At 43.3% G+C, this 27845-nt stretch overlaps 1 protein-coding gene across 5 annotated transcripts in view; it reads left to right on the plus strand.

Annotated features, from left to right (window-relative positions):
• The window catches only part of TOX2 (TOX high mobility group box family member 2), a 294999-nt gene extending 270176 nt beyond the window's left edge, over window positions 1–24823 (plus strand). For all 5 annotated transcript variants that reach the window (XM_066625152.1, XM_066625156.1, XM_066625153.1 and 2 more), the window contains 3 exons: window positions 4081–4488; window positions 6559–6689; window positions 23672–24823. In XM_066625152.1, the coding sequence (XP_066481249.1) occupies window positions 4081–4488; window positions 6559–6689; window positions 23672–23708 (576 nt within the window). In that variant the 3' untranslated portion in view covers window positions 23709–24823. The remainder of the gene's footprint in view (window positions 1–4080; window positions 4489–6558; window positions 6690–23671) is intronic.
• Window positions 24824–27845: the final 3022 nt, after the last annotated feature.

Raw genomic sequence — 27845 nt, forward strand, 5'->3', positions numbered from 1 at the left:
GTTGTTAGCTGCCTTGAGCACCCCCCTTTTTGGGATGGGAAAGAAGGGACATATTTATAAATAAATGAATACATACCTACATACTGATGGCCATCATCTGAAACAGCATTCTATGGAAGAGTCTGCAATCACTACTGCAAACTGATTGCACAGAGGTGCATTGTAAAAAGATGAGAAAGAACATCAGATGGAGCAATAACTCTAATGGCGTGAAGAGGTTACTATGGAAATAGAAAATATGAATGATTACACAGGCCAATACACATTTTGCTTCCTTCAACATTACACCAATTCCTGTGTATATTTGGGGTGCTGATTCCAAAAATGGCATCCATTTTGTCCTAGTTTTGGAGACACGGCATAGCCTCTTTAGTGGATGGTTCAAGCAGCTTCCTCATGATGAAGCCATGGTGTAGGCTTCCTCATGAGGAAGCTGCTTGAACCATTCACTAATGAGGCTATACTATGTCTCCAAAACTAGACGTGATAGAGCAAAACGGATGCCATTTTTGGAATCGGCACCCCAAATTCATATCAAACCACCATAAAGTTTGGGAAAAACTTTTCTGACCCTCAATTTTGTAGGCCTGTGTTATCTGCTTGAATAATGGTGGCATGGAAGTACTATAATGATTTTTTTTTATTAAAAAAATTTTGTCAGTGGGAATGACCCACAGAAATTACTGCTGAATCTTCAAACTATGTCCTCAAATGCAAAGTTGGCATCCTTCAGTCTCGGAAGACTATGGTGTCACGCTCTGAATGGTGGTTCTGGAACAGAGTGTCCTCTCCAGTGCGCGAAGCCTGGGTAAAGTAGGTATGGAGGATAGGCTGTTACCCATGCAGCAAACCCCCCCCCCCTCATCTCAATATCTTGGTCCTCAAATATCTTGGCCCAATTCTGGTCTCTATGAAGCATGAAAAGTGAGGAAAGCACAAGCTGAAGTTCACAACATACCTGAGCATCAAGTTATTGCCCAATTCCAACCCGCTACAAAACTGCATAATACTCGTCCCTGAAAACAGCACACAAGAATATAGAACAAAGTAGCCTGAAAACTGCTACGTTGACCAAATGTCTGCCTAAATGAAGCAACCTGTAGAGAAAATGGCCTCCTCCCAATCCTGATTAAGGAGCCTAGGGGCCACTGTGATTAAAAGCCTGCTTCTCATTGTCACATTTCTGACTGCTCATAAAGTGGGCATAAGAAACAGGCCTTGATCAGCTGCCTGCAGGTGGCATGTGGGCTGATATAGGCCCATTTGATATAGGCCTGTTTGGACATGCCACCTAGAGAGCTGTCTAGTGAGCAGACTCAAATCCAAATACTGTTACTACTGTGGTTGTGCAGTGGGAGGAAAAGGGCTGATCAGTAGCATCTTTTGGGTGGAGCCGGCCTCTGTGTGCACACTCTGCTCAGAAACCTTATGCAGTTCCTTAAGTCAACCAGGAAAGTGGCCAGGCAAAAACGGCAGTTTTTAAGTTAATATTGAGTGAATTGCATTTAATTTAAAATAAAAGCCCAACATAAATTTTAATTTCAGTATAATTAAAATTGAGGTAAACATACACTTCATGCTGTGGAGTGAGCTCTGAGGAACCTTGCCTGGGGACTTGACTGAGCCACACTTGAAGGTTAAGAGCTATGGCGAAAAGGTCAAAAAGGAAATCATCTGAGTCCCTTTCATTGGTTTAAGTGTTTAAAAAGATTCATAACTGCACTGAATGTATTTAAGGCTGAATATTTTCATATTGGTATTCTGTTCATGCTGCATATAATTCAGTGGTGCAGTATCTCACTGAATTCAGTAAAGCAGCAATAATAACTGTTGTGGGTTTTTTTCTTTAATGAGAGTTTTGAAAGGTGACTTTCATATTTAAATAAACCTGGAATGAGGACTGTTAGAGGAAGAGAAAAAAAAGTTACCCTCACTGGCAAATGCCTTCAAATCTTGTCTGTTGCCTTAGGTAGATAAATAAGTAATTTTTGTTGTTGTGCGGAGAAACTTGCATTTGAAGCAAATCACGAAATATAGCAGGTGGCGTGGTAGATAGCACACGTAGACTGTGTTCTGTCAAAACTCTTCCTCAGTTTGGGACTCAGTGTGCCTTCACTGCTTAGACACAAATGGCCCAATGCTCTTTGTCATTTAGAACAGCAAAACTTGCATACCGCTCCCATAAACGGCGCACCACTGCCAAGTGCAAAGGGCACCACCAGCAGAAATGACCAGCAGCCCCCCAACATACCAATGGCCCAACCAGGTTGTGTGGGAGCAGGCAAGGTGGTGACAGAGACAGGCTGTGGGCAGTTCTAAGCAGAGAGTGGGTCTAACCAGGGGGCAGCTTGAGGGTGGGGGGGGGAGCTCTGCAGTAGTTACATTGGATCCTGTCCCCCTTCCCCAGCCCAGAGCTGTCCCCTTCCTCTCCTCGGACTTACACCAGCAAAATGGTTGGTTTGGGTCCATGGAGACACATAGACAACCAGAAGGCCTACCAAGTTTTTAACTTAACTCTCATTGGCCTTCTTATCACCTCCCCACTGTATGATGCAGCTGCACCAACAGAGTAGAGTGGCGGCAGATAGGACTGGGCTGTTTGGCCATCAGAGTTTGGAACCACTGGCTTTTTATCCAGCTTTTCTAGCCCTTTGTCACTCAGATACCTTCTCCCTTCCTCATGTTCTTCAACACTTCAATAGACATGTTTAATTTTTTTTTACTTGGGTTAAATTTCTAACGTACTATAGGGGCTTTATGAAACCACTGCCACTTACCGTAATTTCAGTCCCCTGATAATAAAATAATAATAGCAACAATTACGATATTAAGATCAACCTAAATCACAGGGTTGTGGGAGGATGAACAAGGTAATAAATATAAAGCACTTTCAGAGTTAAAAGAGTAAGATACATTAAATAACAATTAGTGTGTTTTTTTAAACGTGCTAATATTAGAAAAGTGCAGCATATGTGGCTTACCTGTGTGTAAATCACAGGTCCATTTCTGCTGTTATTACTGGTTATCAGGTTATGTGTGAGACATTATAGATTCCATACCTCACACAGTGAAACCTGAAAAAAGTGCACATTGTTCTTTATGTATGTCTTGTGTGTGGATTTTCTCCTTACTTCTTTGATTGTCTAAAACTGTCGGCCTGCCTTTATTGCATCACCACTTATTACCATGGGAAATAATGCTACATCCCAAATCTGGTATATGGCAGTTCAGCTGCAGGATTAGAGCAGAGGATGAAATGGCCTTGGAGAGAACAAGACACTCAAACACGTATGCTGTATTATCTGCAGTTGGAAAACACCCCGAGGACAGCCAAGCTAGATCTCTGAAAAGTGAATGCAAAGCAAGCAATTTTGAAACTTGATCTCTCTCCTACCTGGACATGTATGAGCTTGGCCCTTTTCCCAAGATATGTGTGATTCCCACTCACCATGTTAAGCATGGCACAACAGGCCTGTAATATGTAACCATGGCATGCCCCTTCAGATGCCCAGATGTGATGGTTGTACAACTATTGAAAACAAACCCAGTGTCTGTTGCACTGAGCTGGTAACTTGCAGAGGCTGAAAAAGTAGTTTACTCGGCACTTAAAATGATTGTTGGATCTCTAGCAGAGTTGTTATTGCAGGTGGATGAGAGACAGAAGCAGATAGCAGTAGATGTCATAGCAGAACTGTAACATGTTTGGAACATGAGGCATTAGCAGTAATTTAGTTGTCTGTCTGCTTCAGTAGCTGTTGATCATAAGAAGTAAAAAAAAACCTGTGCCACTGCAAGTGAAAACCGCTCAGGAAAACCTCTCTGTGCCACAGTGGTTTCAGTTATATACGTATATATTTTCATTTCTGAGATTCAGACACTGGAAAAATATGTTAAACCTATTTTTTGCAACTTGTTCTTGGATTTCTTTTCTTAACTGCATCCCAAAACAGGGACAAAAAGTGTTAAAGGGGAGGTGGACCATTCCTTCCAGTAGTCTAAATGTCCAAGTTATGTTTGCCTCATTTCAGTGATTCTTCTTTCATTTGCAACTTGCTCTGTTCTTTTCCCCTCTCCACACAGAGCTCAGCTGACCAAGGGGAGACAAAAAGTCCCCAGACCAATCAACCTTCAAAAATGATCCCACCAAAACAACCCTTGTATACGATGCCACCACAGGCCTCATCACCTTACCCTGGCTTGGGTTCCTTCTTGTCCCCATCAGATCTGCAGAGTTACCGTGGACACCCTCACCCCAGCCTCTCCAGGACCCTCAACTCCAAACCCATGTTGCCCAGCATCAGTGCCTCACCACCTCCTTCTTTCCAAATCAGCCCCCCGCTCCATCAGCAGCTGTCCTTGCACCACCCACAGAGCTCCATCCTCAACCAGTCCCTCAGCATGCAGCAGGTCCCACAGCAGCCCATCTTATCTCCTTCCATGGCACTACAGGTACAACCCCCAATGAACTCTTCACCACCAGGCCAGCAGGTGAGTGTTGGGGGCCCTTAGGGAGGTTCTTAAGCAGGAATGCTACACTTTTGAATTTACATGCTAGGACCACAACCCTCTACTCAGATACCTGGGAGTAAGTCCCATCAAACTTGGTGGGGCTTACATCTGGGTAGATGTGCTGTAGGGCTGCCCTTGTAAATGTAAAGCCCCTGAATGTTCATTTTCCTGGGTAACAGTGGTTTGAATCTTTTAATCAAGTATGTTACCTTTTCTGGGAGTTTATTTTCTCTGCTGTGGAAGGAACTAACATACCTAGGCAGCTCAAAAGAAAATGCTTTAACAAATCCTATGGTGCCACTTCATTGCTGGAACTCACATACTGCCGTTGCAGAATGTGATGCACTCTCAAATACAATCTGACCACCACCACAAATTGAGTGTGGTGGTGCCCAGGTGACAGCGGCCTCTGTGGGAGCCCTGGCACCAGTAAGTTGGCATGGGGGGTTGGATGGAATGGGGTGGGGACCAGGAGGAGGATGGGGGTGAGAATGGGGCAGTTATTGGGAGCAGTAGCTCTACTGATATCCTATTCCCCTTCCCAGCCTCAGTCCACCTTCCTGGGTCCACTGGCACAGGTCTGACTAGAAAGACACTTCGGGGCAATTGAGACTTACTCCAGGGCAAGGGAACAAATGGCCCATCTGTGGGCAGTGGCCCATCTGTGCTCCAGAAAGGCATCACCAGGGTCCAATGTGAGCTGAAATATTTACATGTCTAGACTCTAGGAGTTGGATTTCCATGGATGTATTTCTATCCTCTTTCAGTTTTCCCTGTGGCTGAACTCTGACTGAAGGCAATGGGGGGGGGGAGGGGAGGGAAAAGTTTGATTGCAGGTATTCCTTTATGCACTAAACGTCACGCCAGGGTGATTTACGTTGTAAATATTTAATCGCATTTGTGCATTAAGTGTCCTTAGCTTGCTTTTTGGAACTGCAAGTGAGGACCGGTCTACAACACTAACATGATTGATGATCAAAATTTGTTTTTTTGATGAATTACCACATGGTAGTCTAGGCCAAAATCATCAAAACTGTTTAGTTAAGAATAATCCTGGCAATATTGAAATAATAGTAATTGGAGTCAATAGGTCTGCTCTGGGAAAAATGGAGCTTTAGAAATTGGGCATTTTGAATCATTGGCCCAAATTATCTGCAGTGCTTAATTCCTGTAAAGCTTGTAGTCTGAAGTTCTTGTGACTTCCCAAATTTCACATTTCCCCAATTAATGCATTTGGTTATGATTAGGTCAGACACAGACCTGGGCAGTATCTGCAGTGGCATTTCACATGGGACTGTCCAACCGTTTTTTGAGCTGACGAAATATGACCTCTAATAAAGATACAAAGCTTGTAAAGCTTCTCCTAACCATGCCAGTTTACGTTTGACTAAGGGTGCAATCCTAACCCCTTATGTCAGTGCTTTCCAGCACTGACTTAAGGGCAATGCAGCTCTGAGGTAAGGGAACGAACATTCTCTTACTTTGAGGAGGCCTCTGTGAGTGACACCCAACTGCAGGATACAGCACACGTCCCATTGGCACCGCTATAGTGCTGGAAAGTACTGACATAAGGGGTTTGGATTGCACCCTTAATGTATTATAGAAGTGAGGAATATGTGTCTTGTGGGGAAAGTGCTTGTGGGGAAAGTGCTTGTGGGGGCTATGATTGCAAAAAAATAATAATAATATCGCTGAGGTACTAGTACAGGCTTTTGTCAGTATGCATAATATGGGTGCTGAATTTGAATAATGTTCTCCCAGAACATCACCTTGTAATACAATGAAGAGAAAGAAAGCAGTTGACTGCTTTGCAGAGTCCATGATCTATGGAGAGCTTTCCACTTAGGTTCTGATTAAATCAAGTTCTTGAGCTTCTATTCAAATCCCAGTGACCTGAGTGCTTCTCACTATATGTATACTTAAGTGCTTTGCTCAGCTTGGGTCTTGCTGCATTTGGGTTATGTTTTCTGCATGCAGTTACACGTAATGCCCGTATCCACAAGTGTGACTTTCTTTTTTCTTTTCTTCTGTCTTCTCTTCCTCACTTAGGACTTTTCACACATTTCATCCGAGTTTCAGAACAGTGTTGGGCCGCGATCACCTGGTGCATCAAACCCTCCGGGAAATACTGACTGGGACAGCGAGTACCAGAGCAGAGAGTGTGGGATTAACCACTGCAGGCCAGTAGACAAAATAAGAAACTGGAGCTCATGGACAGGGACAATTAAACTGTGTTTTTGTGCACAAACAGGGATATAGCAATTTGTCATTTAAGGTCAGGAATTGAGGACGATGAAGTCATCGAAAACACCATGTTCCGAAAACATTCACATATGTTTTGAACATGAGTGTGCTCTTCTTTAGTACTCTGCTTTTCCAAGAAATAGAGTTGTTTTGTTCTCAAAATGATTGTGGGAGTTTCCAGACTAGAATGGCCCAGTTTTAATGGGCAAAATCTTCATTTACCTTTAATGGGCAAAAAGCATTTACCTTTCTGCCTTTCTCTTTTGGGTGTCACAAAACAATCTTATACATCCACTTTACCTGTCTGTATGCCAGTATGTAGTAGAAAAGTTCAGATGCTGTTGTGGTGCACCAAAAAAGGACAAGAAAGAGAGGGAAATAAAGGGCTAGCCTATGCATCTCCTGCCTACCCTTCACCCTTACTTACTGGTTGGTCCTCACATACCCTTTCATTTGCATTCTCGCTCTTCATGCACAGAGCTGGTATCAATTTCCCATTATATGTGGAGGAACTGCATGGGACCATATTGGAATAAATGAATTGGCTATTGACCAACCACGGTTTTTGATATCATAGGGGCACTTCTGGTTTCTGCACAATCACAGAAGTTGCTACTTGCTAACATCCCTGAATTCCCAGTACACAAATTACATTTGTACTCATTACTTGGTACTCATTAACAAGTACCAAGTCAATGGTCAAACCTTGTCATGTAGATATATTAGGTAATGCCTAAACCAGTCCCAAATTTGTACAAGACAAATTTGGGAAATAGGATGCTGGACTAGATGGGCCTTACCAGGAGGGCTTTCTTATGTCCCTCTATAAATTCTACTAGATAAAACTGACAATTATTTAGTATTTGATTTTCACCGAATGTCAGACTGTGTCTCTTAGGGCACAGGTGCATGATAGTTTCCAATACTTTCGGTTCAGTTCTTTAGAGCTAAGCCAGATAAATGTCACATGTTACTAGAAGAAGAAAAAAACAATAGTTTTTCTAACATGACACAATGAGAGATGAATGGATTTCCACCATGCCAATTCATGCATCTTTTCATGATTGGCCGCACCCAGTATGTGGCTGTGTCTGGAAGGCAGATCTTCCGATCCTATCTTCCAATTGTTCATAGGAAATTTCTACAGTTAATTTTGTAATTGGCAGATGCAGAGTTTGCTCTTCAGCTTTTCATTTCTTGCATTCTTTGACATGAATTTTTGTTCAACCATGTAAGTAATGTGGATGAACTATTGCGTTCATTGAATCAGACTGATTTTTTTAGTGTGCAGTCATGTGCACAATGACATCCTCAATTTTTTCACTGTATAGTCAGATGTTCTCATTTAAAGCTCTCTCCAACTTTTTTTATGCTAATCTACATTCCCCAGAAAAAGAAATCCACTACCAAGTAAACTAATATCCATCTGTTATACTCCATTTTATCCCTGACATGCTCAGGAACTCTGTTGCACATTCATAGTACTTTAGTGCTTACAAAGCATCACTGCTTTGTTTAAAAATGGTATATTACAGCAGAAGCTATTAAAAAGTCATGCTCAGATTTGAATTGGAAGTACTGAGGTAGCGTAAGCTCCATCCTGCACTTACGGTGGGCGTGTCCAAAAATCCACCCATTTTGGAACAGATTTCTACTCTATAGTAAGGATACTATTAGAATCCAAGCCCCGTTTACTCCTGAATCAGACAACTGAACATTACAACACTTATAGTTTGTTTTTTTTCAAAATGAAATTATTCCGTAATTGTGCACTGCAAAGTTTGCAATTGCTAAACTATGGAAGCAAAAATTAGTTATTAATAAGTGATTGGTTTAATCGAGCTAAGAAGATTCTAGATCAAGAAAAGCTTTTGTCATTAATTAAAGCAGGGGTGTCCAAACATTTTGGCCAGAGGGCCGCATCAAATATCTGGCGTGGTACAGAGGGCCGGAAAAAAAATTTAAATAACTAAATTAGAGATGGAACTTAGATGAGTGAATAAATGAATGAATGGGCTCATTCATTTAACCTCTCTGGCCCTCAGGACACCCTCCAGACACAATCAAAGCACAGTTCTCGTCATGTTCAGTTGAGTGGGCCAGAGGCTTTCAGGGGTCAAGAGGTTGGCCGTGGGACAGAAAGAGGCTTGCTGCCGGTCGCATCTGCCCCCGGGCCAGGGTTTGGAGATCCCTGAATTAAAGCATCCTTATGTAGCAATTACAAAGATTATTTTCTGGAGTGCTGGGTTACTTTTCTCAGTTATATAGAAATAAATAAATCTTTATGTGTTAGGTTCAGAGAGATTATAATTCCATCTTTATTTTGCAATGCATTTATGTAAGAAAATAAGCAAGCGTACAAATATGTACCTGAATTATTATAAATACTGGAAAAAATACATGCTATATGAGATATACGTATGGCAGAACTGTAATCTTAGTGTCCCTCTTGAATTTTGTGTAACTTGCAGACTACATGCTATATTTAATTGATATTTTACTTGCTGTGACTTCAGGGTTGTAAAGGTGTGTGTGTGTGTGTGTGTGTGTGTGTGTGTGTGTGTGTGTGTGTGAGAGAGAGAGAGAGAGAGAGAGAGAGAGAGAGAACATAATTTTATTAATCTCTTTTTAAAAAATCCTTTGTTTATTGCCATCTCTACGGAGTTCTGTGCCATATTTTAAAATTATAAAGCAAACTATTAAAATAATAATCAATAATCATGGCAAAGTATGGGAAGGAAAATAGCAATGGGACAGGCTGTGCAGGCTGAGTGGTCTTTCAGAAAGTCCTGAAAGAAAGCCAAGTTAGAAGTGTTTTCCATGCAATTGCCTGAGTGCCCACCCAGCGACTTCATCCCAAGGTGTAATAATCTTTTTAGGGCTCAATCCTATCCAGTTTTCCAGTGCTGGTGTAGTTTAGCCAGTGGGGTGTGTGCTACATCCTATGGTGGAGGGGCAGTCACCGAGGCCTCCTTGTGGTATCGGAATGTTTGTTCCCTTACCGCGGGGCTGCATTGTGGTTACACCGGAGCTGGAAAGTTGGATATGATTGGTCCCTTAGTTGCTGGCAAGAGAACGAGTGGGACAGCAGCCATTCTCCTCTTCCTCCTGTGCTGTGATCAATCACAGAGGGAGTGTGGTATTAAAAGCAACAAGGTGCTGTGATGTTTCTGTTCTAATCACTCCCCATCTACAAGGAACCAAAACAGGATTGTGCCATCTTCTCCTTACCTTACTTCCACTGCCTTCCACTTGTTCTCACCTGGCTGCAGTCAAACAACCAGGCTGGGCAGAGCATGCTGGGAATGAAAGAGATGTACCCAGTATGCTCCATCCAGCTTTGAAATTTAACACAACTGGGTGAGAACAAGTGGAAGATGGCAGAGATCAAGGTAAGGAGGAAAGAGAAGGTGGGGGGCACTCTGAGAAGCCAGGAGGTAGAGGAAGTGGTGGAAGTGCAGGAGCAGTGGCCGAGTCTGTGCAATCAAAAAAGGGGAGGGGATTAGAGCACTCCCTCCGGGGTGAAGTGCTTGCGGATGGGAGTAGCAGGTTTGCAGTATTTGAGGCATCAGATCTACTTGGGTCACCCCTGAGTGGTAAGCATCTCCTTTCAAATGCTTGGACCTGGAGGATCCAGGTTCCGAACCCCACTCATTAAGATTCTTGGGTGACCTGGGCGAGTCACTGTATTTCAGCCTCAACTACCTCACAGGGTTGTTGTGAGGACAAAAGGAGGAGAGAAACCTTATACACCACCCTGAACACCTTGGAGGAAGGTTGATACGGAAATTTGGAAAAAAAAAAAAATCCTAACTCCCAATATTAGACTTTCTAGGTGACATCACAGCGTTCTTTTTCTCCCAGTGGAGATGAATTTTGCTGTAGCTCATTTGAGAGCTGTTAAATCATGAGTGTGGTCCCAAATGGATTTTGTAACTGTATGTTTTCCACTGTGCAACTAAAAGCAGCTTCAGGGAGACAACCGAGGAATTTGGAAAATAGTACAGGGGAAAGGGTCCCAGGCCAATCCTCCCTTTCCTCCATAGCTTCTTTGAACTTAGAAAGGGGGTGAGCTGATCATAGATTAATAGATTAGCAGGGACATCACCTATGAGTGTGACACACTCTTCTCCTCTCCCCATGCTTGCTCTGTTTTGTGACCATTTTAATTATTTTTTTATTTGTATAATTCTGGTAAAGGGGTGGGCATCCTGCTATTTAAATGGAGTTGAAGGACTTAGCTGCCTTTTTTTTTTACAATTTGGCCCAAAGTACTGACCAGAACCCACAAGGCTCTTCCTCCTCCTTCTTTTGCTGCCATCTGAATTCATGTGAATGGATTTATCTCTCTTTTAATTTCGACTTGTATGCCCTCCTAACCCCAGTGGTGGAGTGCCCACCTACTTTTTGTGTTATTCAATGAAAACACACATGTAGGAAGCAGGAAAGAGTTGATGTTCCAAGACAATTTCCCCTACTGAAACAAGGGTGCCCATCCCCATCCATTCTCTGGTGGTGGGAGGTGGCAGTACAAAGGCTGGTTAGGCCTCTTGCAATGGCCCTTCTGAGAGAGACAGAGGGAGGGAGGGAGGGAGAGAAGCTTTTAAATCATCTGCAAGAGCCTGCACAAATTTGTTGCAAAAACAGATTTTTTTAAGTCTTGTTGTGCTTGTGATGCTCATGACCCAAATAATTATTTGGGTCTTTCCTACAATGTATTTCTACACAGAACTTGCTGTGGGGAAAAAAATATTACTTTGCAGCAGGAAGGAAATGACTATTTGATGTGCTATTTTTATAATACCGTGGGAGGCAAATAAGCAATTTCAAGCAAGGTATTAGCTTCCATGACCTTCCAAAATGTTGTCGTTTGTGTTGTTTCTCTTGCTTATTTGTGACTTCAACTGCAGAAGAAGGGCTGATATTTAAACATTACATGTAAGTCTCGCAGGCAGAAAGCAGGTTTATGAAATGAGCCACCTGGTCAGGGGGTGGTGTGGGTTAAAAGCTTCCCGTAGTGCTGCTTCATTATACAGCTTAATATAAAAGTAATATATAGCCTAATGGGAAAATTGCATTATTTTGGCATATTGGAATATTGAAGAATGTTAGAGCACTCTCATGAAACATGAAGGCAGTGGGCAGGTAGAAGACCTAAGTAACAAAAACAAGCTATTTAGCATTCTGGCAAGATGCCGTATTGTGTGCAAGGCTTCCCGTGCCATCCGTGATCAAAGCTTTCACATTTCATGCCTTTGTCACAGTGAAAATGTCAGATTTCATGGTTTTATCTCATATTCCTAAAAAATCATTTTTAAACCATGCAGATTATGCTGAGAACGACAGCAAATCATTATAGCAGATTATAGAGTGAACTAGCTTTGGTGGCTCGTACAATGCAGCATAAATTCCAGGTGGGTTCATACGTGGGGTTTCATGATTCTGGCCAAGCTGACAATACGTGACCGTCTGCATCAAATGTCATATCTGTCTGAATCTTACTTGCTGTCCACCCATAATATTTGGTGTTTGTACATGATCTGTTGAACAAATCACATAAATGAAGCTAGCAACACTCCTGTTAACATAAGAAAGAAAATATACCTTGAATGAGATCAACCGCTTACACCTATGCAACTGTAGGCACAAAAACTTTGATGGAATGCATTCTAGGGGAAATGAATGCCATTGACCCCCAGTTTTTAATTGCATAAACTGAACTTGAGTATTCAAGACTTTTTTTTTTTTTAATGACAACATGGCTCTTGTATTCTCTTGGCTGCTATCATTTCAGTGGTATCCTGCTAAAGATAGTAGCCACCTCCCTAGGTGCGTTCTTTGTTCTGTGTTTAGTTGCAGAAAAGGATATATTTGTATGAGGTTTATAGACTTGTAGTAAACCTGTACATTACAAAGAATGTGTGAGTTTGGCCTTTGCTGTTTTCTGTGTTAAACTAACATGGGGAGGTCTGCAAAACAGCCCTAAACCTTTGGTATGAGGACAAGCTTTTGTCTCCCACCATAGCTCCAACCCATGTGTAGCTACAGAGGGGGTGGAGCCATTCTGGGCAGCAATGGCAACCTGCAGGCAAATAGGAGGGGCTGCTTACACAGTGTGTTGCGGCGCCTGCAGTACTTACTGCTCTGCCCCTCTGCAGCTACACCACTGTTCCAATCCCAATCCCGCCTGCTATTTATGGTTAAAAGAAAGTTCCCTTTGAAAGCCAATAGAAACTTTCAAAAATGTTTTAATTTTTTTATTATGCTATTCTTTGTTATTGTGATTATTGCAATTTATATTTTGTTCCTCTTTTGGTGTTTTACTGTTTTTTTCCCCAAGTTTTACACTGCCTTGGGCACTCCATTTATTCAGAGGAAAGGCAGGCTATAAATCATTTAAGTAAACAAATAAATACAATAGAAACTATAAGAAGCACTGCTCACATAGTGCCACTTTTTTTTTTAAAAGCATCCGGGTGGAACCACAGTAGGGACTAAGAGGGCAAGCTCCCCAACTCTCCCTCAGCATAATTTCTTGCCAGGTTATGCATACATACCCGCACCCATGCTAGTTTAAAGGAAAAAAAATTATTTGTAACATGTACTTTGAGCCATTTTACACACTGCATTTTTAGGCATACACCTATGTGAATGGACACCTAAAAACATGTCGTCTGCACATGTTTTCATAAGCCAGTTTCATACAGGTACACTTGTAAAGAGTCAGGTTTGGCTGCAGCACCCTTTCAAATGCCTACTTGTTGGCAAGTCTGGGTTTGCTGCCTGTTGGTTTGTAAAATGGCACTGAGGTATGTCTAAGTCCAGTTCAAGGCTTAAAGGATCAGATGAGACTTAAAGGATCAACTATGTGCTTCAGGCCCAATCTTATGGGCCTTTTGTGACAGCAGAACAAGCATTCCTCTGTCGCAAAATACCCTGCACCACTGGAAACCTTGTGCCACTGTTGTGCATAATGGAGCCACTGGCAGAAAGGGCCAGTGGTACTGTGTGCATGCCAGACTTGGCTGGGCAGCCCCCCCCCCCCCGTGCTAATAAAGTATCAGCAGATATGGGCCATAGGTGGGGAGGGGGGATAACAGGGTGTTCTGGGGGAGGAACCAGGGACATGCCTGGAGTGGATCCAGAGGCAGTTGTGCATGCTGGATCTATCCTCATAACCCCTCTTCAGAATGCCTCCGGCTCTCCTCAGACTTATGCCAGCTCCATAGCTGGTGTGCGTCTGAGGAAATCCATAAGTGGAGGTAAATAAAACAGTCTTTTACTTACCTGTGACTTGCCTTCTCTTTGCCTTCCATGCAATAGCATGCACACCTTCAGAATGGCTGCATGCTGCCTTCAGAATGGCTGCATGCTATGGCACAGCTGGGGGTAGGATTGGGCTCTTAAGTGTCATTGATTTCAGTCTACACATGCAGCAGAATAATGTGAGAAAATTCCAAGGTGGGAGGCTCGACTGTGTCACCTCAGGCTGTAGGTAGAGATTGCCATTTTTGAACGCTGCCCCAATACTTTAATAACAATTCTCTGCAAGTCAGATTTAGCATATTGGAGAGATTCCAGTGTAGCCCACTCCTTACTATGCTGGTTTTCTGTTGCAGTCTGAAGGGATACAGTTGACCATCCCATTCTATCATGTGTGTAGAGCATGGTTCAGTGACTATTGTCACTATTCCTCTTGCTACAAGGAATCAGCATTCTCCCCTTCCCATACACAACATGTAGAGTGAGTTGGGGCTGTTGTATTGTGAGTTTCTATACCAATGGCATTTGCTCATGCAATGGGAAATGCATAACTTTGACTCGGGCAATGCATTCTCCCAAATGATACAGCCAGAGGCTGGCAGATACAAGTCTAGATAGGCACTTTGGCATGCCTGATGTTCTTTACATTGTCCCTCAAGCTACTCCATACTAGCTGTTTTCATTTTTGTTATTCTCTAGAGAGAGAGGCTGCAAAATAAGTGTTTGCCATCATCAAGAAAGTATGATACTTCAGTTCCTCAGTGACTCTGCAGCTTGTAGTCATCATTAGAATGGTAGTCTTTGAGGCATATCTGCTGCATGCTTGAATGAAGGTTTCTATCATCTGTCACATAACGACTTCTGTTAAACTTCAGAATAGCCCTAGAAACTACGGACATGAAAACCAGTGGTGTTTTTTTTTCTTACGGGCTATTTTTAAGGCTACAAACCTCATGTCAATTGAACATACAAAGCTTCTGTATGTAGTGAGACAGGTGATTGGTCCACCTAATATTGGCTCCACTGACTCGTAGGGGCTATTCAGGGTTTGACCTTCTCCTTCTCAGCACTACCTGAAAATGGCACCTGGCACCACCTGCTTTCAGAGCAAGTGCTTTACTGCTGAGCTACATCTCCTCCCCCCCCCAATACCTGACAGAGAGTCCCATCCTGAGCTCTGCGCACTGGCTGATCGCCGGCGCATATTATTGCAAACGTCCCATAAGGCCTGAGGTATCACCTAAGGCTGCCTTGGGTGCGCATGATGCGGTGGCAGCCATTGTCAGTGCTGCCACAGCCATGCTCCCAAGCAGCTTAGGATTGGGCTCAGAGATAGTACTAGGGTATTTGCATCCTGGATTATTGTGTTCTGGTCAAATGTGTCCCTGTCATTGGCATCCCTGGACGTTTGTGTCTGGTTTTTTCTATGTCCTGGTCTTTTGCCTCCCACTACAACTGGGGAACAAACAAAGTATAACTGGACAACCATCACCATGTTCTATATCCTAAGCCTCTTATCCCAGCCCTAACCCTATTATTATTGTTATTGTTATTAAGAAAATTCATATACCACTTTTCAACAGGAGTAGTTCACAAAGCAGTTTATGTAGTAAAATAAATCAGTAAATGGTTCTCTGTCCCCAAAGGGCTCACAGTCTAAAAAGTGATGGAAAAGAATCACCAGCAGCAGCCTCAAGAAGACACCAGGCTGAGTGAAGAGTGACAGTTGCTATCCCCCTGCTAAATATAAGAAGACACTACTTTGAAAGGTGCCTCTTTACTAAGTTAGCAGGGATCAACCTACCTTTGTACTAAAAAAAAAAAAGTACATTCTGTATAAATACGCACATATTGAGACACAAATGTCCAAGACGCCAAAAAAACCCAAAAACACCACAGGTGCAAATGTGCAATACTGAAATGCTTTTGACTGGGACACAGTTGTCCAGGATGCAATGGTCCTGAAAGAGACAAGTGTGGAGAGAAACAGAGATGTTGTCCTGCTTAGTGTGGTTGTTGTTTGTTGCATGGATCTGAATTGTATTGGTCACATGACTAATCAGTGCCTGTAGCACAAAAGTGATGTACGTTCAGCTTCTGAAATTGTGGTTATTTAGAAGTACTCTGAGCCGCCCAGGCCCATGAGATTGCAAGGATTTTGGCAGCATTACTGGACTAGCACCGCATCTTATCCCTAAAGTTCAAGGGAGAGACTTCTCCCTACATTTCCACCCAGGGCCTATGAGAGGGGGGTAAAGGGGATAATTTATACCCAGGTCCAGGGTCAGAAAGGGGACCCTGGAACCAAAGGAGGGGGCCCAGAAAGTTTATCTCACCCAGTCCCATTGCCTGCATGGGATGCTGGGCTCTCAGCAGCTGCTGCCACTACAAGCCTTATACACCAGGCCCAGGAATGCATACATGACAGCACAGTGTCAAATCTGGGAGGAAATGGACCTGCTACAATAGCTCTTCGGCTTGTGAGTTCACTTCCCATGAAGGAGTGTATAGGACCTCAGGGACACAGCTGCAGGACTATATCTGCTGAAAGAAACTTTGATGCTCACAGGCAGTGGCGTCGCTAGGGAGGTGTGGAGGGTGTGGACTGCACCGGATGTTGCACAAAGGCGGTGGTTGATACCACTAGTGACCAAAATCACTAAAATAATGATTTTTAGGACTAATACCATCATATTATATACCATTTGATGTGTAATTTGCAGCAGAATGCAATGAAATAAACCGGAATGAAATTTCTCCATTCTATCAAAAGTTATGACCAAAGAAACAGAAAACAAAAATGCATCTGTCTTATGTAACAAAAAAGTACATTTCCTTAATTCAAAATTGACCAGTAAGACTGGTTGTTCGACGAGTCAATGTGATGTTATGACATAACATGGAACCAATGAGGTGTTAGCAAGGTGACACCTGGGGGGAGGTGACTCCACTAGTGACCAAAATCACTAAAATCATGGTTTTTAGGAATAATACCATCATGTTATATATCAGTCGATGTGTAATTTCATGCAGAATGCAATGAAACAAAACACATTGAAATATCTGTGTTCTATCAAAAGGTATAGCCATAAAACCAGTGGGGTTTTACATCACCAAGCCCACCACCCAGGTCATTGCCCTGCCCACTGCACGGATGAAGGTCCATCATGGGGGTTACGCACTGGCCTCCCACATTGGGTGACGCCACTGCACACAGGACACTTTCAATTCTAGTGTGAGCCTAAATACAATGCTAATTTTCTGCAATGATTTTCTATATTTAAAAGATTTTAGAGAGATTTCAGAGTGAATTTGGTTTTCCATATTACAGTATTTCGCTGACAATACTGCACAGGTAGGTAGACCTGGGCTCTGCATTGGGAAACCCAGTAAACCTGGGCTCCAAAGACTTTTCCGGCTGTTACCATCATCCCCTTGTCCTGTTTTGCCTCCTCCCCACCCCTATTCTGCTCACCCCTGTTTCACCCCTCAACTTTGGGAAGGGGCCCAAAAGGAACTTTGTACCCCTGTGATAAGATTCCTCTCAGAGGCTGCGCGTCCACCCTCCAGTGGTCCAGAACTCAGGAGGTGCTCTCTGATCCTTCCACTAGGAGATAGGTTCATTCAAAGAAAAGCATGGCTGAGGGCTAGATAGGAGGCACCTTCCTCTTCTTCTGTAGCCCCTGTCTTTTCCCTGTTTGTGCTGTAGATGAATGAAAGCTCTGCTGTAGATGAACGAAATTTGCTTGGCAAGCACCTCTTTTGGATGTGTTGTCAGCTACGATGACTTCTTGCAGAACCAGGCAGGGCCTTGCAGCACTGTGCTGTTTCCCTTTTGTAAGCCCATACCATCTTGTGAGTCTGATATGGGCTTTGAACCAGATCTGAGCAATATGTCTTAGAATCAGGCCGTTAATATTGGCTCTCTTATTTTACAAAGTCCTGTAATAATGATCAAGATTGCTGGTGCCTTTCTTTCTTTAAAGGTGACTGCTGTTGGTTTTTCTCTATTTATCAGCTGTTAGGCTAGTGAATAATTGCCAGTTCTTCCCATCTCTCATGACTAATTATTATTTACTCTTCCTTGCCACCATATATGTTCTACTCTCTGTGCATCTTAATCAAGCTTTGCAATTTAGGCAGGTGTTCTTTAAATTTTTTCAGCCTGAGTGGTCCTGGGAGCACTCTGCAATAAGTAGCCTGGGCAGACCATTAGTCTGTGAAGCAAATCACACAGACCTGCTGACTTGCATACAGTCAGTTTTTTCCAGACAAAAACAGACTACAGCAAGTCCTCACTTAAAAAGTTATTTTGTTTGAAGTTATTTTGTTATAAATTTGCTGAGAAAAAAATCAGTCCCTGCATCTGTGTGGAGTTTGCATGTCCTCCCCACGTCAGCATAGGTTTTCTCCAGCCCAGAAAGCTCACATTTTTTTCAGTGCATGATCTTAGAAATTTTTTGGGTCTTTAGGTTTGGTGTTGTTTTTGTGACCAGAAATATGCTGTAGCAACATAACTCTTGTTACGTATACCAATTAGTCTACAGTTAAATTGGTTTCGTTATAAGTCATTTTGCAGTTTTCAATAACATATTGACAACCTGACTTGCTGTACACAAATGACCCAATCATAACAAGGGCCTGTGCCTCTTTCACCGGTACACCCTGTTGCAAAGCACAGTAGACCCAGGTTGTGCTGGAAAGAATGCTGAACCTTCCCACTGGCATTGGTGGTTGTTGGGAGGCCCACCAGAGCAAGTACGTCCAGCACAGAACTGGAGGAAAGGGGGTGTTGAATGTGGCAGGGGAGGACAGGGCAATGTTGGGCAGATCAGGCCCAGAATGGAGCGAAATCATAGTGCCCATGCCTGCCATATCCAAATCCCCTTCCCAGGCCTGATCGATCATCTTGAACTTGCACCAGCAATATCGCTGGCACAGTTTCAAGTTGACCCACTGCGATGCTGGGCTTAACCGTGGCAAGAGGGCAAATGTCTCCTTACCCCAAGGATATCTCCAGCAGCCAAAAATCCCCCACAGGATGCAGTGTTGCCTGCGCCGGTGCCGCTGCATTGCCGCAAAGGGTTTTAGATCAGAATAGGGTGTAATTTCGTTCTGGAGACTGGAAGATGCATTCCAAATCATTCAGTCATCCAAATCACTTGAGTGAGTGAACGAACACCATAAAAAAGCAAAGATAAAACACAGCAAATGCACTTAGTTTAGATTCAATTATTTATAGTAATCCCCATAATGTGTTTGGGAGAGTAGTTTGTAAAATTAATGAAGTTTGGGTACTAGAAGACTCACTGCTTCATCCTCGTATTAAATCTTTGCTGAGAGTAGGAAGATGGAACATTTTAAATGCAGATTATAAGAAGTACAGATAAGTGAATTGTAAGAGAGAAATGTGATGGATACGATACAGTGCTGATGTCTTTTGCAAACAGATGTATCAGCGAAGTGCATTGGTGTGTTCTCATTTGTTCGTGCTCTAGTTTAAAAAACAAGACTCCCCGGGGCGCAGTCCAGTCAAAGTCATTTTCAGCAGAGGGCCAAAGTAGACACAACAGCCACCAACCCATTATTTTCAATCTGGGTCTGCCCCAGTCATACACAGGGCAGAGAGCAGAGGCCTGGTTTTCAGAGCAAGAGTGACATTCTGGCCAGGGTGCCCATTGCTTACCTCCTTCTCATTGCTTAGCCAACGTGACTTTGAATTTAGCTGGGGAGAAATACATCTGGGAAACAGATTGTGGAGTGGTACACCATAGGCCGGAGTATGCCTTAGTAACCCCAGTATGTATCTCTTGCTCTAAAACTGGACACCCACACCGTGCTTTATGCATTATTGGGCATACTGTAGGACCTCAGCCAAGCTTTATGGCAGGCCACGGAAGGGGTTCCATGTCTAGCGTGAGCAGGAAAGGGACAAAAGAACAGATTGGTCAGGTTCAGGCAAGGTGAGGCCAACTGAGTCAAAGAAGTCTACACACCTGCTTGTGCATTGAGTTGCACAGACCAAGGTGCCAGGCCTAGGAAAGTTCTCTCTGTATAGGGCCTGCATGGCTCCTATTTTCTTCCCAGGACACCTGGCTTCCCTTGGATCAATGGGCTGCAGGTTTCTTTCTCGCCATTGCCAGGGGGTACCATGGAGCAGCAATGCTTAGGCCAACCAGTATCTTCCCCTTCCAAACTATCCTGTTGGCTTAGGAGCTAAAGCACCAGATATTGGCTGTTAGTGACCCTGCTTTGAGACAAAACCTTCCCTCACCCCAGCATGTAATAAGTAGACTGTCATCATGTCTATTTTGCCTTTAAATGCCTTTGAGTGCTCAATCCTATACCAGGGCAGTGTCGGCGGGCTGCATTCAGTCATTGCAAATCAGCAACCAGCAACAGTCATTGCAAATGTGACCTAAGGCATGTTGTAGTGGCTGGGAAGTGAGAGGAACCAGCAGAGAGGTCAGTGCCAGTCAGCACTGGGTCTCTGCACTGCTTAGTTGGCTGGCAGGAGTTCACGGTGGTGTGTTGGCCACCAAGCAGCATTTCTGATTGGTGGAGGCATTTCTGGGTGGCAAAAAGGTGGGGAGGGGGCAAAACTGGGTGGGAGGAGGATGACCTGGAGGTGGTTCAGGCCTGGAAGGGGTGGAGGCAGCAGAGGCTGCCACAGAATCCTATCCCCACCCCCGCACCTGAAAGCCCAACATGGGCTACTTGAATCTCCACCAGTGATTTTGCTGGTGCAGATCCAAGTAGACCAGCATGTTTCAACAAGTGTACTTGTACGTACCACTGGTGGTACTTGAGGTGGTGTCTAGTACTACCCATGGGACCCTCAGACCCATGCCTCCTGGAAGCAAGACCAGCAATGCAAAATGACAAGCAGTAGTAGGAGGCTCAATTTAGCAGGCAGAGCTTCAGTGTGTGTTCAAAAAGACCCTCACACCCACCCTGAGCCTCTTACTGGTGTTTGTCACATTGCATCTGGCCTCCCAATCCAGAAGTAACTGGCAATGACATCATCGCCAGTTAGTTCCAGTGGTACTTCCAACAGATGGACCATTTAAATTGGTGCAGCAGGGGACGAATGTTGAGAAACGCTGAAGTAGACCCATAGGAGCTGTGGGGGCACTACACGGGAATAAGGGGGCTGATGTTCCCTTACCTCAAGCTGACCTTCTGCTGCTTCCCGTCCCGCAGGATACAGCAGTGGCTCTTTTGGCGCCATTGTACCTTGGGGGAGGCAAGCAGCATAGGACCAGTCTGTGAAATTGGTGTCTCCCTGCCTCCCATTCTAACAATGGCAAAGTGGAAAAGACTCTTGGTGAAATGGGAATGTGGCATTTTTTAGTTTGGAAGAATTGCAAACATTTTGCTTTCCAGGATTTCTTTATTGGAAAGCTTCACAGTTCTATGACTTGCAACTCCTCCGTGTAGCTATTAAAAAGGATAAAACTTAGCAGGGTTGATGCGGCAAGGCTTTTGTCAGTGGAACATCTATTGATCATGGTCAGAACCTTGCATGCTGCCTGCTGCTCTGGTAGTGGGTTATGGAATGAAGACACTTTCCTCTGGTCTTACGCCATACATTTATACTAGGATTAAGACGGCATAATGTGCTGCTTCAAAATGGTATCACCTCTCCCCCATTATTCCAGCCATCATGTTGCATACAACATGTACCTGTGTATGTGTCTGTATATAATGTACAATGCATTTTCAGAGATGCAGATACTGCTATGGCATGCTTGTGGTGCATTGTGGCACCAGTTTGCATGTGGTGCATTGTGTGCAGCATGTGGCAGCAGCGCATACTTGACTGTTGTGATGCCCATCTTTATCAGGCATGTTGAGGCACATGCATGGCATGTTGCAGTGCCTGTTTGCATCTGGTGTGTGTATGTGGTGACTGATTGCATGTGATGGTGACATGTGGTGGCAGAGTCCGACTTGTGTGTGGTAGTAGCGTGTTTCTGACACAGAGCCTAATTTGTAAAGCCAGCATCATGTATGAGTCTGTATTGCCTCTCATGACACAGAATTTAAGGCAACCATCTTTAGTTCCAGTTTCCAGAAGTGAAATTCAGGAGCACCTTAAATATAATCTTAGACAAAGGGTTTTTTAATGTTTCAATCAATATGTATTCAGTCTTCACTCGTGATAGTTCACGAGGCTTTCCCACTGTAGCTATATAGTGCAAATGTCACGTGTAAAGCAGCAGGCATGAGTCATCCAAGTTCAGGTTTCTTCCTTTAAAACAGTGGTCTTCAACCTATTTCATGCCACAACCCCAATAAATAAATTATTTTGGGACCCACCTTTTATCCTGCCCCTGTCCTGGGACCCTATTTGTCCACCCTCACCCTCATCGCCTCCCAGTCCCTGCCTCCGTAATAGCCTCTCAGCACTATTCACTGTAACAAAATAGGGAGAGCATAAAAAGTTGTCATGAATTGCAGCACTAGCGAAAGGTATTTTAGCACAGTTGCTAAGAATCTGAGCAAGACTGACACACTCTCCTGGTACCTGAAGGGTTGTACTGGATGCCTCCCCCTTTGCCTGGTGGTACTCTAGTCCAGTGGACTTCAACCTTTTTCATTCCCATACATTGCTGCAACCTCACAACTGAGGCTTTGTGAACCCATTGGGGTCCAGATCCCAAGGCATCAGAGCTATGCAAAAAGGGTTAACTTGGTTCTGAAAAGTTGGGGCACAGGGTTGTGGTAAGGGACACCCCAAACCACCATGCTTTGATGTTAGGTGGCCAGCAGATACCCTGTGAGAAATGGGGCACAATGCGTATCTTTGCACAGACTCTCAGTTCCCTGAAATATACAGTCTCCCAATCTACACACATCTTAGCTGTCATAACCTTTTGTAAGTTCTTGTTACACTTGCAACAAAGACAACAGTAATATATTGTTACATGAAAGAAATGGACTGGGCTGAAGCCATAGTAACCAAAGCCATAGTAACCAAACAGAACACATCTGTGGCATTGTACCTTTTCTGGGAAGAAAATGCTACTGATCTCAGGCATTTTGCTATCTAAGAAAGATGGAACAGATCAGAATCTAATCGACTGTAAAAAGAATATGAGATATATTGTTTCGGTCTCACTACAGTATTCCTGTGCTTTAAGAAATACATCAGTTAATTGACCACAGGTTTTCCCTTTTTTACTTTGACTGTAAATCATCTGGCAAAGATTTAATGAATCACTGGATTAAAGAACTGTAACAAGTACTGAATTAGAATTTTTTTTTTTTAAGAATCTGTTTTTCTGGGTTTGAGAAGACACCCTTTCCAAAATGTGCTGCAGTCCATACCCCATTGGAATCAATAGCAAATATCACAAAGATTTGAATGATTGTGCCTTGTGCCGATGTTTGCTGGAAAGGACCCTTTATGAATGTAAAGCTAAGAGACAAAATTGTTTTCCTGCCTTGTCATTGTTGATCCTACTACCAAGTAGTTTGGACTCTTATGTCTAATTAAAATCCAACATGCACCATTTTACAGCAAAATGCCAACATAAAGCACAGGCATGGGTTTCCTTATTAATGTGCCTGATGGTTGTCTTATTTTTTTTTTACATGTATACAAATTGCTTCTCCCAGTCTCACATGTCCTTTTTCATCTCTGTTACAGCATGCTGCCAAGGGACAAGTCACTCTACCTCACTTAAACCCTGACATCTCCATTCTGCAAAGGTGACAAGGAAGGACATTTAAGAGGGTCTGTGATACAGGCTACCCAGATGGGCATCAAGCAAGTCATATGGACAAGAGAGCACCTCGCCTCTGGCTTCATATCCTGGCTCAAAGAGCAGCCTGTTCCTTTCCTTCTCCTCTTCTCCTCTTCTCTTTCTTTCTCTGTCTTCTTCAAAGTCTACTGTACATGGAAGCCAACCTTGCATAAATCATGAAGAACAAAATGTACCAAGGACCACCACCACCCGACCCCACCCTGCGTGCGCCTCTCTCTGCTTGCCACCAGCTTAGCTATGGACCATTTTCCTAGCGAACTGCTTTTTAGATTTCAGCACAGACCCGGGCACCGCGCTTGAAGGCATTAGGCTTGGCTCAGGAGGAGGAGAAGCTCTTTTGACTTGCTAAATGGCACTAAACTTTTGTGCAAGACAAATGTGAAGTCTGTGTGAATATTGTACATGCAAAAGGCCTCAGATGTCTGACAAAAAAAAAAGATTAAATTTAAAAACTAAAACCTATTGTTAGGAGGTTGGGTGGATGGAGCAGATGGGAAGCAGAAGTGCAAATATGAGAGGGAAACAATGTGAAAAAAGACCATGAAAAAATATAATTTGTTGGATAGTTGTAAGTAGCTTACTAAATGTTTTAGAACTGTGCTAAAGACATCTTTAAGATTTTTTTGTGGAAAAAATGAGTAGTTTACTTTATAGTAAAAGCATTTTATATTAATTGTAGCACATTTTTTTAGTTATACATAGAATGGAGAAGTGTATAAAGAAAACAACCTGCCAAACTTGTTTCTATTATTTGTACAGCAAGAAATGGACAGTTTATATCCATGTTATATGGCATTATTATATTTTTTTCAGCCATATGTCCATCTATTTAAAATTGCTGACAAGGATTTTTGTCTATTTATGAAAAATTAGAAAGCAGAATTACAGTTTATGAAAAGTGCGTTTTCCATGGGTTTTTTTTTAATTATTATTTTTATTTTCTTTGTGGTGCTGTTTTACAGTACCTGCACATTTGGCTCACAATGCTTATCTTACCTTTCTTTATAATAAAACATATGAAAAGTAGAAGCAAAGCTGGGTTGTTCTTTTGTATGCTACGCACAGATGCTATTCTGTGCAGCCACATTTCATTGATGTGAAGTTGAAGTGCCAACTGTTCAGAGACACACAAAACTGCTCAATTTGATGCACTGCCAAGTTCGGTGGTTTGCGATGCACCTGTGCTATCATGTGTAGGATCAGGGACTTCTCAAATGGGCAGTCACAGACATTGACTTCCTGTCTGGAGAGAGCTTACTGTTGTTTTTTGCCCCAGTCTAAGAGCTATGGGAAAGCCACACATACATGGAATTTCCCTACTAATGAAATCAATTTTTTTTCCCCATTTTGGTGAAAGAGACAGCTTCATTTACTCCAGAAGATGCACACACAGGGCTGACCTTTGTATTGAAGTGCATGGAGAAACATGCTTGGATCATGTGTGCATTAGACACACATGATAAATATAATAATGGCACATGGCACTCTGAACTATAATTGGTCACAACAAAAAGACATTCTGACACTCCACAATCTGTGTGTTGACTTGGTGCCTTTGGGTGGAAGGTTAACGCATGCTACCTTTATAATTAACAACAGTTTTGATCAGCTGATGATACCCCAAATCCTGAAGCTTTTTATAGACTTCCACAATGCAATGAATTCAGTTGTGCCAGCCTCCTTGGACTTTCTGAAAGGAATGGGTGCAGATACTTCATTTTCCCACAATGCGGATTTGTGCACATTTCAGGGCCTACATGGAATCCTAAAATAGAATCTAAAAACACATTTGGTGTCAGGGACAAAAAGAAGACTATCCGTTATCTGGCATTTTTGGGATGCCAGTACAAACTGCAAGAACCTGAAACAATGAGGAAGTCATATATGCACACCAGCAAAATCAAAATGCCTGCTTTGCTATCAGTGTTGAACATGTAGCTGGTAACTAAATACATGTAGACCACAGCTGCGATACAAGGACATCTGCAAGAGGGATCTGAAGGCCTTAGGAGTGGCCCTCAAAAAGTGGGAAACCCTGGCCTCTGAGTGGCTCGCTTGGAGGCAGGCTGTACAGCATGGCCTTTCCCAGTTTGAAGAGACACTTTGCCAACAGTCTGAGGCAAAGAGGCAAAGAAGGAAGGCCCATAGCCAGGGAGACAGACCAGGGACAGACTGCACTTGCTCCCGGTGTGGAAGGGATTGTCACTCCCGAATTGGCCTTTTCAGCCACACTAGACACTGTGCCAGAACCACCTTTCAGAGCGCGATACCATAGTCTTTCAAGACTGAAGGTTGCCAACAACAATGGATAAAGAGAATGCAGCATCATGTGCAAGATGGGCAAACATGACCACTTGGCCTGACCTGAAAATAGGGCTTTAGACTGAAGTAATTGCATGTAAGCCAGTTCAGTTTCATTGATTTCCACAGAACACGATCTACTTGAATTCAGATACTTTCACACCTGGGCTGTAGCTCATGCTTCATCTCCAATATGCTTTCCTAGGCGTTTCAGTGTAAATGAGGATTTAGATACATCATTAAACTTAAGCCAATTTTTAAAGAAACTTCTGGTCATGCTCTCACTCTTGACATAAAATCAATGGTACCCTCGGTTTCTGGCATCTGAACAATATTGCAAGCCCTCTGCACAGCAGCTCTCAGTAATGCAGAAAACAGTACTACTGGGCTTTCAAAGAGGAAATGGAAGCAGCATGGAAGGGATGGTGTAAGCCATCTAAGTAAGAACGATTTGCACAATTGCCTAAAATGTTCATTTTCCTTTTATGGTTGGTTGCCTTCACTCAGCTGCAAAGCATGAAAACTGACTGAAGGGATCTGCTCATAGTCCAGTTTTGTTGTGGTGTTTTTGTTTTGTTTGTTTTGTTTTTAAGTCAACAAACATTCATGCTCACAGTAGTGAATAAAACTTTGAATAAAACTTCTCCCAGAAGCCCAACATGCAGATTCAGTCACCTTCAGATGACTGATGAGCACCATATTGGCCTAGGCTATCAGTGCTCAAAGTCATGACCGCTGTGCGCCCAGAATGCAGTCCCCATCTGGACTGCATTTGAGCATTCCACCCAGGTACCATGCAAAGTCCTCCTCATTGGGACACTCTGGGCAGTTGTGTCCTCTGTCTGGTGTTCCAGGAGGCTGCACTACAGGACTTATGGGCAGACACAACTGCTCAGAGCATCCCTGTCCTCTGAATGAAGAGGACTTCATGCAGCACCTGAGCGGAACCAAAAGGTCTGCTCACCAGGTGGATGGATCTGCCCAAACCTTGGATCCAGCTCCTGGGTCGGGGTTCAAACAGCCCTGGCCTAAGCCCTAGTTTATGCACTTTCTGGTAATGATTCCCTGTTAACAGACAGACAGACAGGCACACCCACACATACAGTGTGTATTATGTAACACAGTTGCTCCATGTGGAGAGCCATGTGTACAAGTGCCTATTCACTAAAAAATGTGACGTGTGTGTATGTGAATCAGATACTGTATATATTTCCCTACACACATTACACAGCTGATCCTTCACCACTGAAACTGGATCACTGCCTGGTAAGCATGTTTAATTTTTTTATTTTGGAGATTTATACCCTGTCTTTGGATTGAATAGGCCACAAGGCAACTTAGAAAAAGTTCATAATACAATATCAACGTACATGAGCACATCCATCCATGCGCAGAAGCCCTTCAGTGGTTCCCAAACTTTTTCAGCTGGTGGCTCCCTTGACCTACTGGTCCATTGGCAATGACTTCCTATTAGGACTACAATCCTAAACATTGTATAGGATGGTGGGTTTTTCATGAGGATTCCGTGGCTCCCCTGGAAGGTTTCCACAGCTCCTCAAGGAGCCGCAGCTCATAGTTTGGGAAACACTGACTTAATCTGAGGTCCTCCCAGGGACCTTAATGTAAGGTTGGTCAGTGGCAGTGTATCTCTTCATGCCTGCAGTCCCTGGGCACCTGGCAGAGCAGACAGACTTGACTTTGGTCAGTGCCATAACCAAATGCATGAACAGAAAGACCTGGGATTCCAAATCATCC

This window comes from Tiliqua scincoides, chromosome 4 (genome assembly GCF_035046505.1).
Source record: "Tiliqua scincoides isolate rTilSci1 chromosome 4, rTilSci1.hap2, whole genome shotgun sequence".
Lineage (NCBI taxonomy): Eukaryota > Metazoa > Chordata > Lepidosauria > Squamata > Scincidae > Tiliqua > Tiliqua scincoides.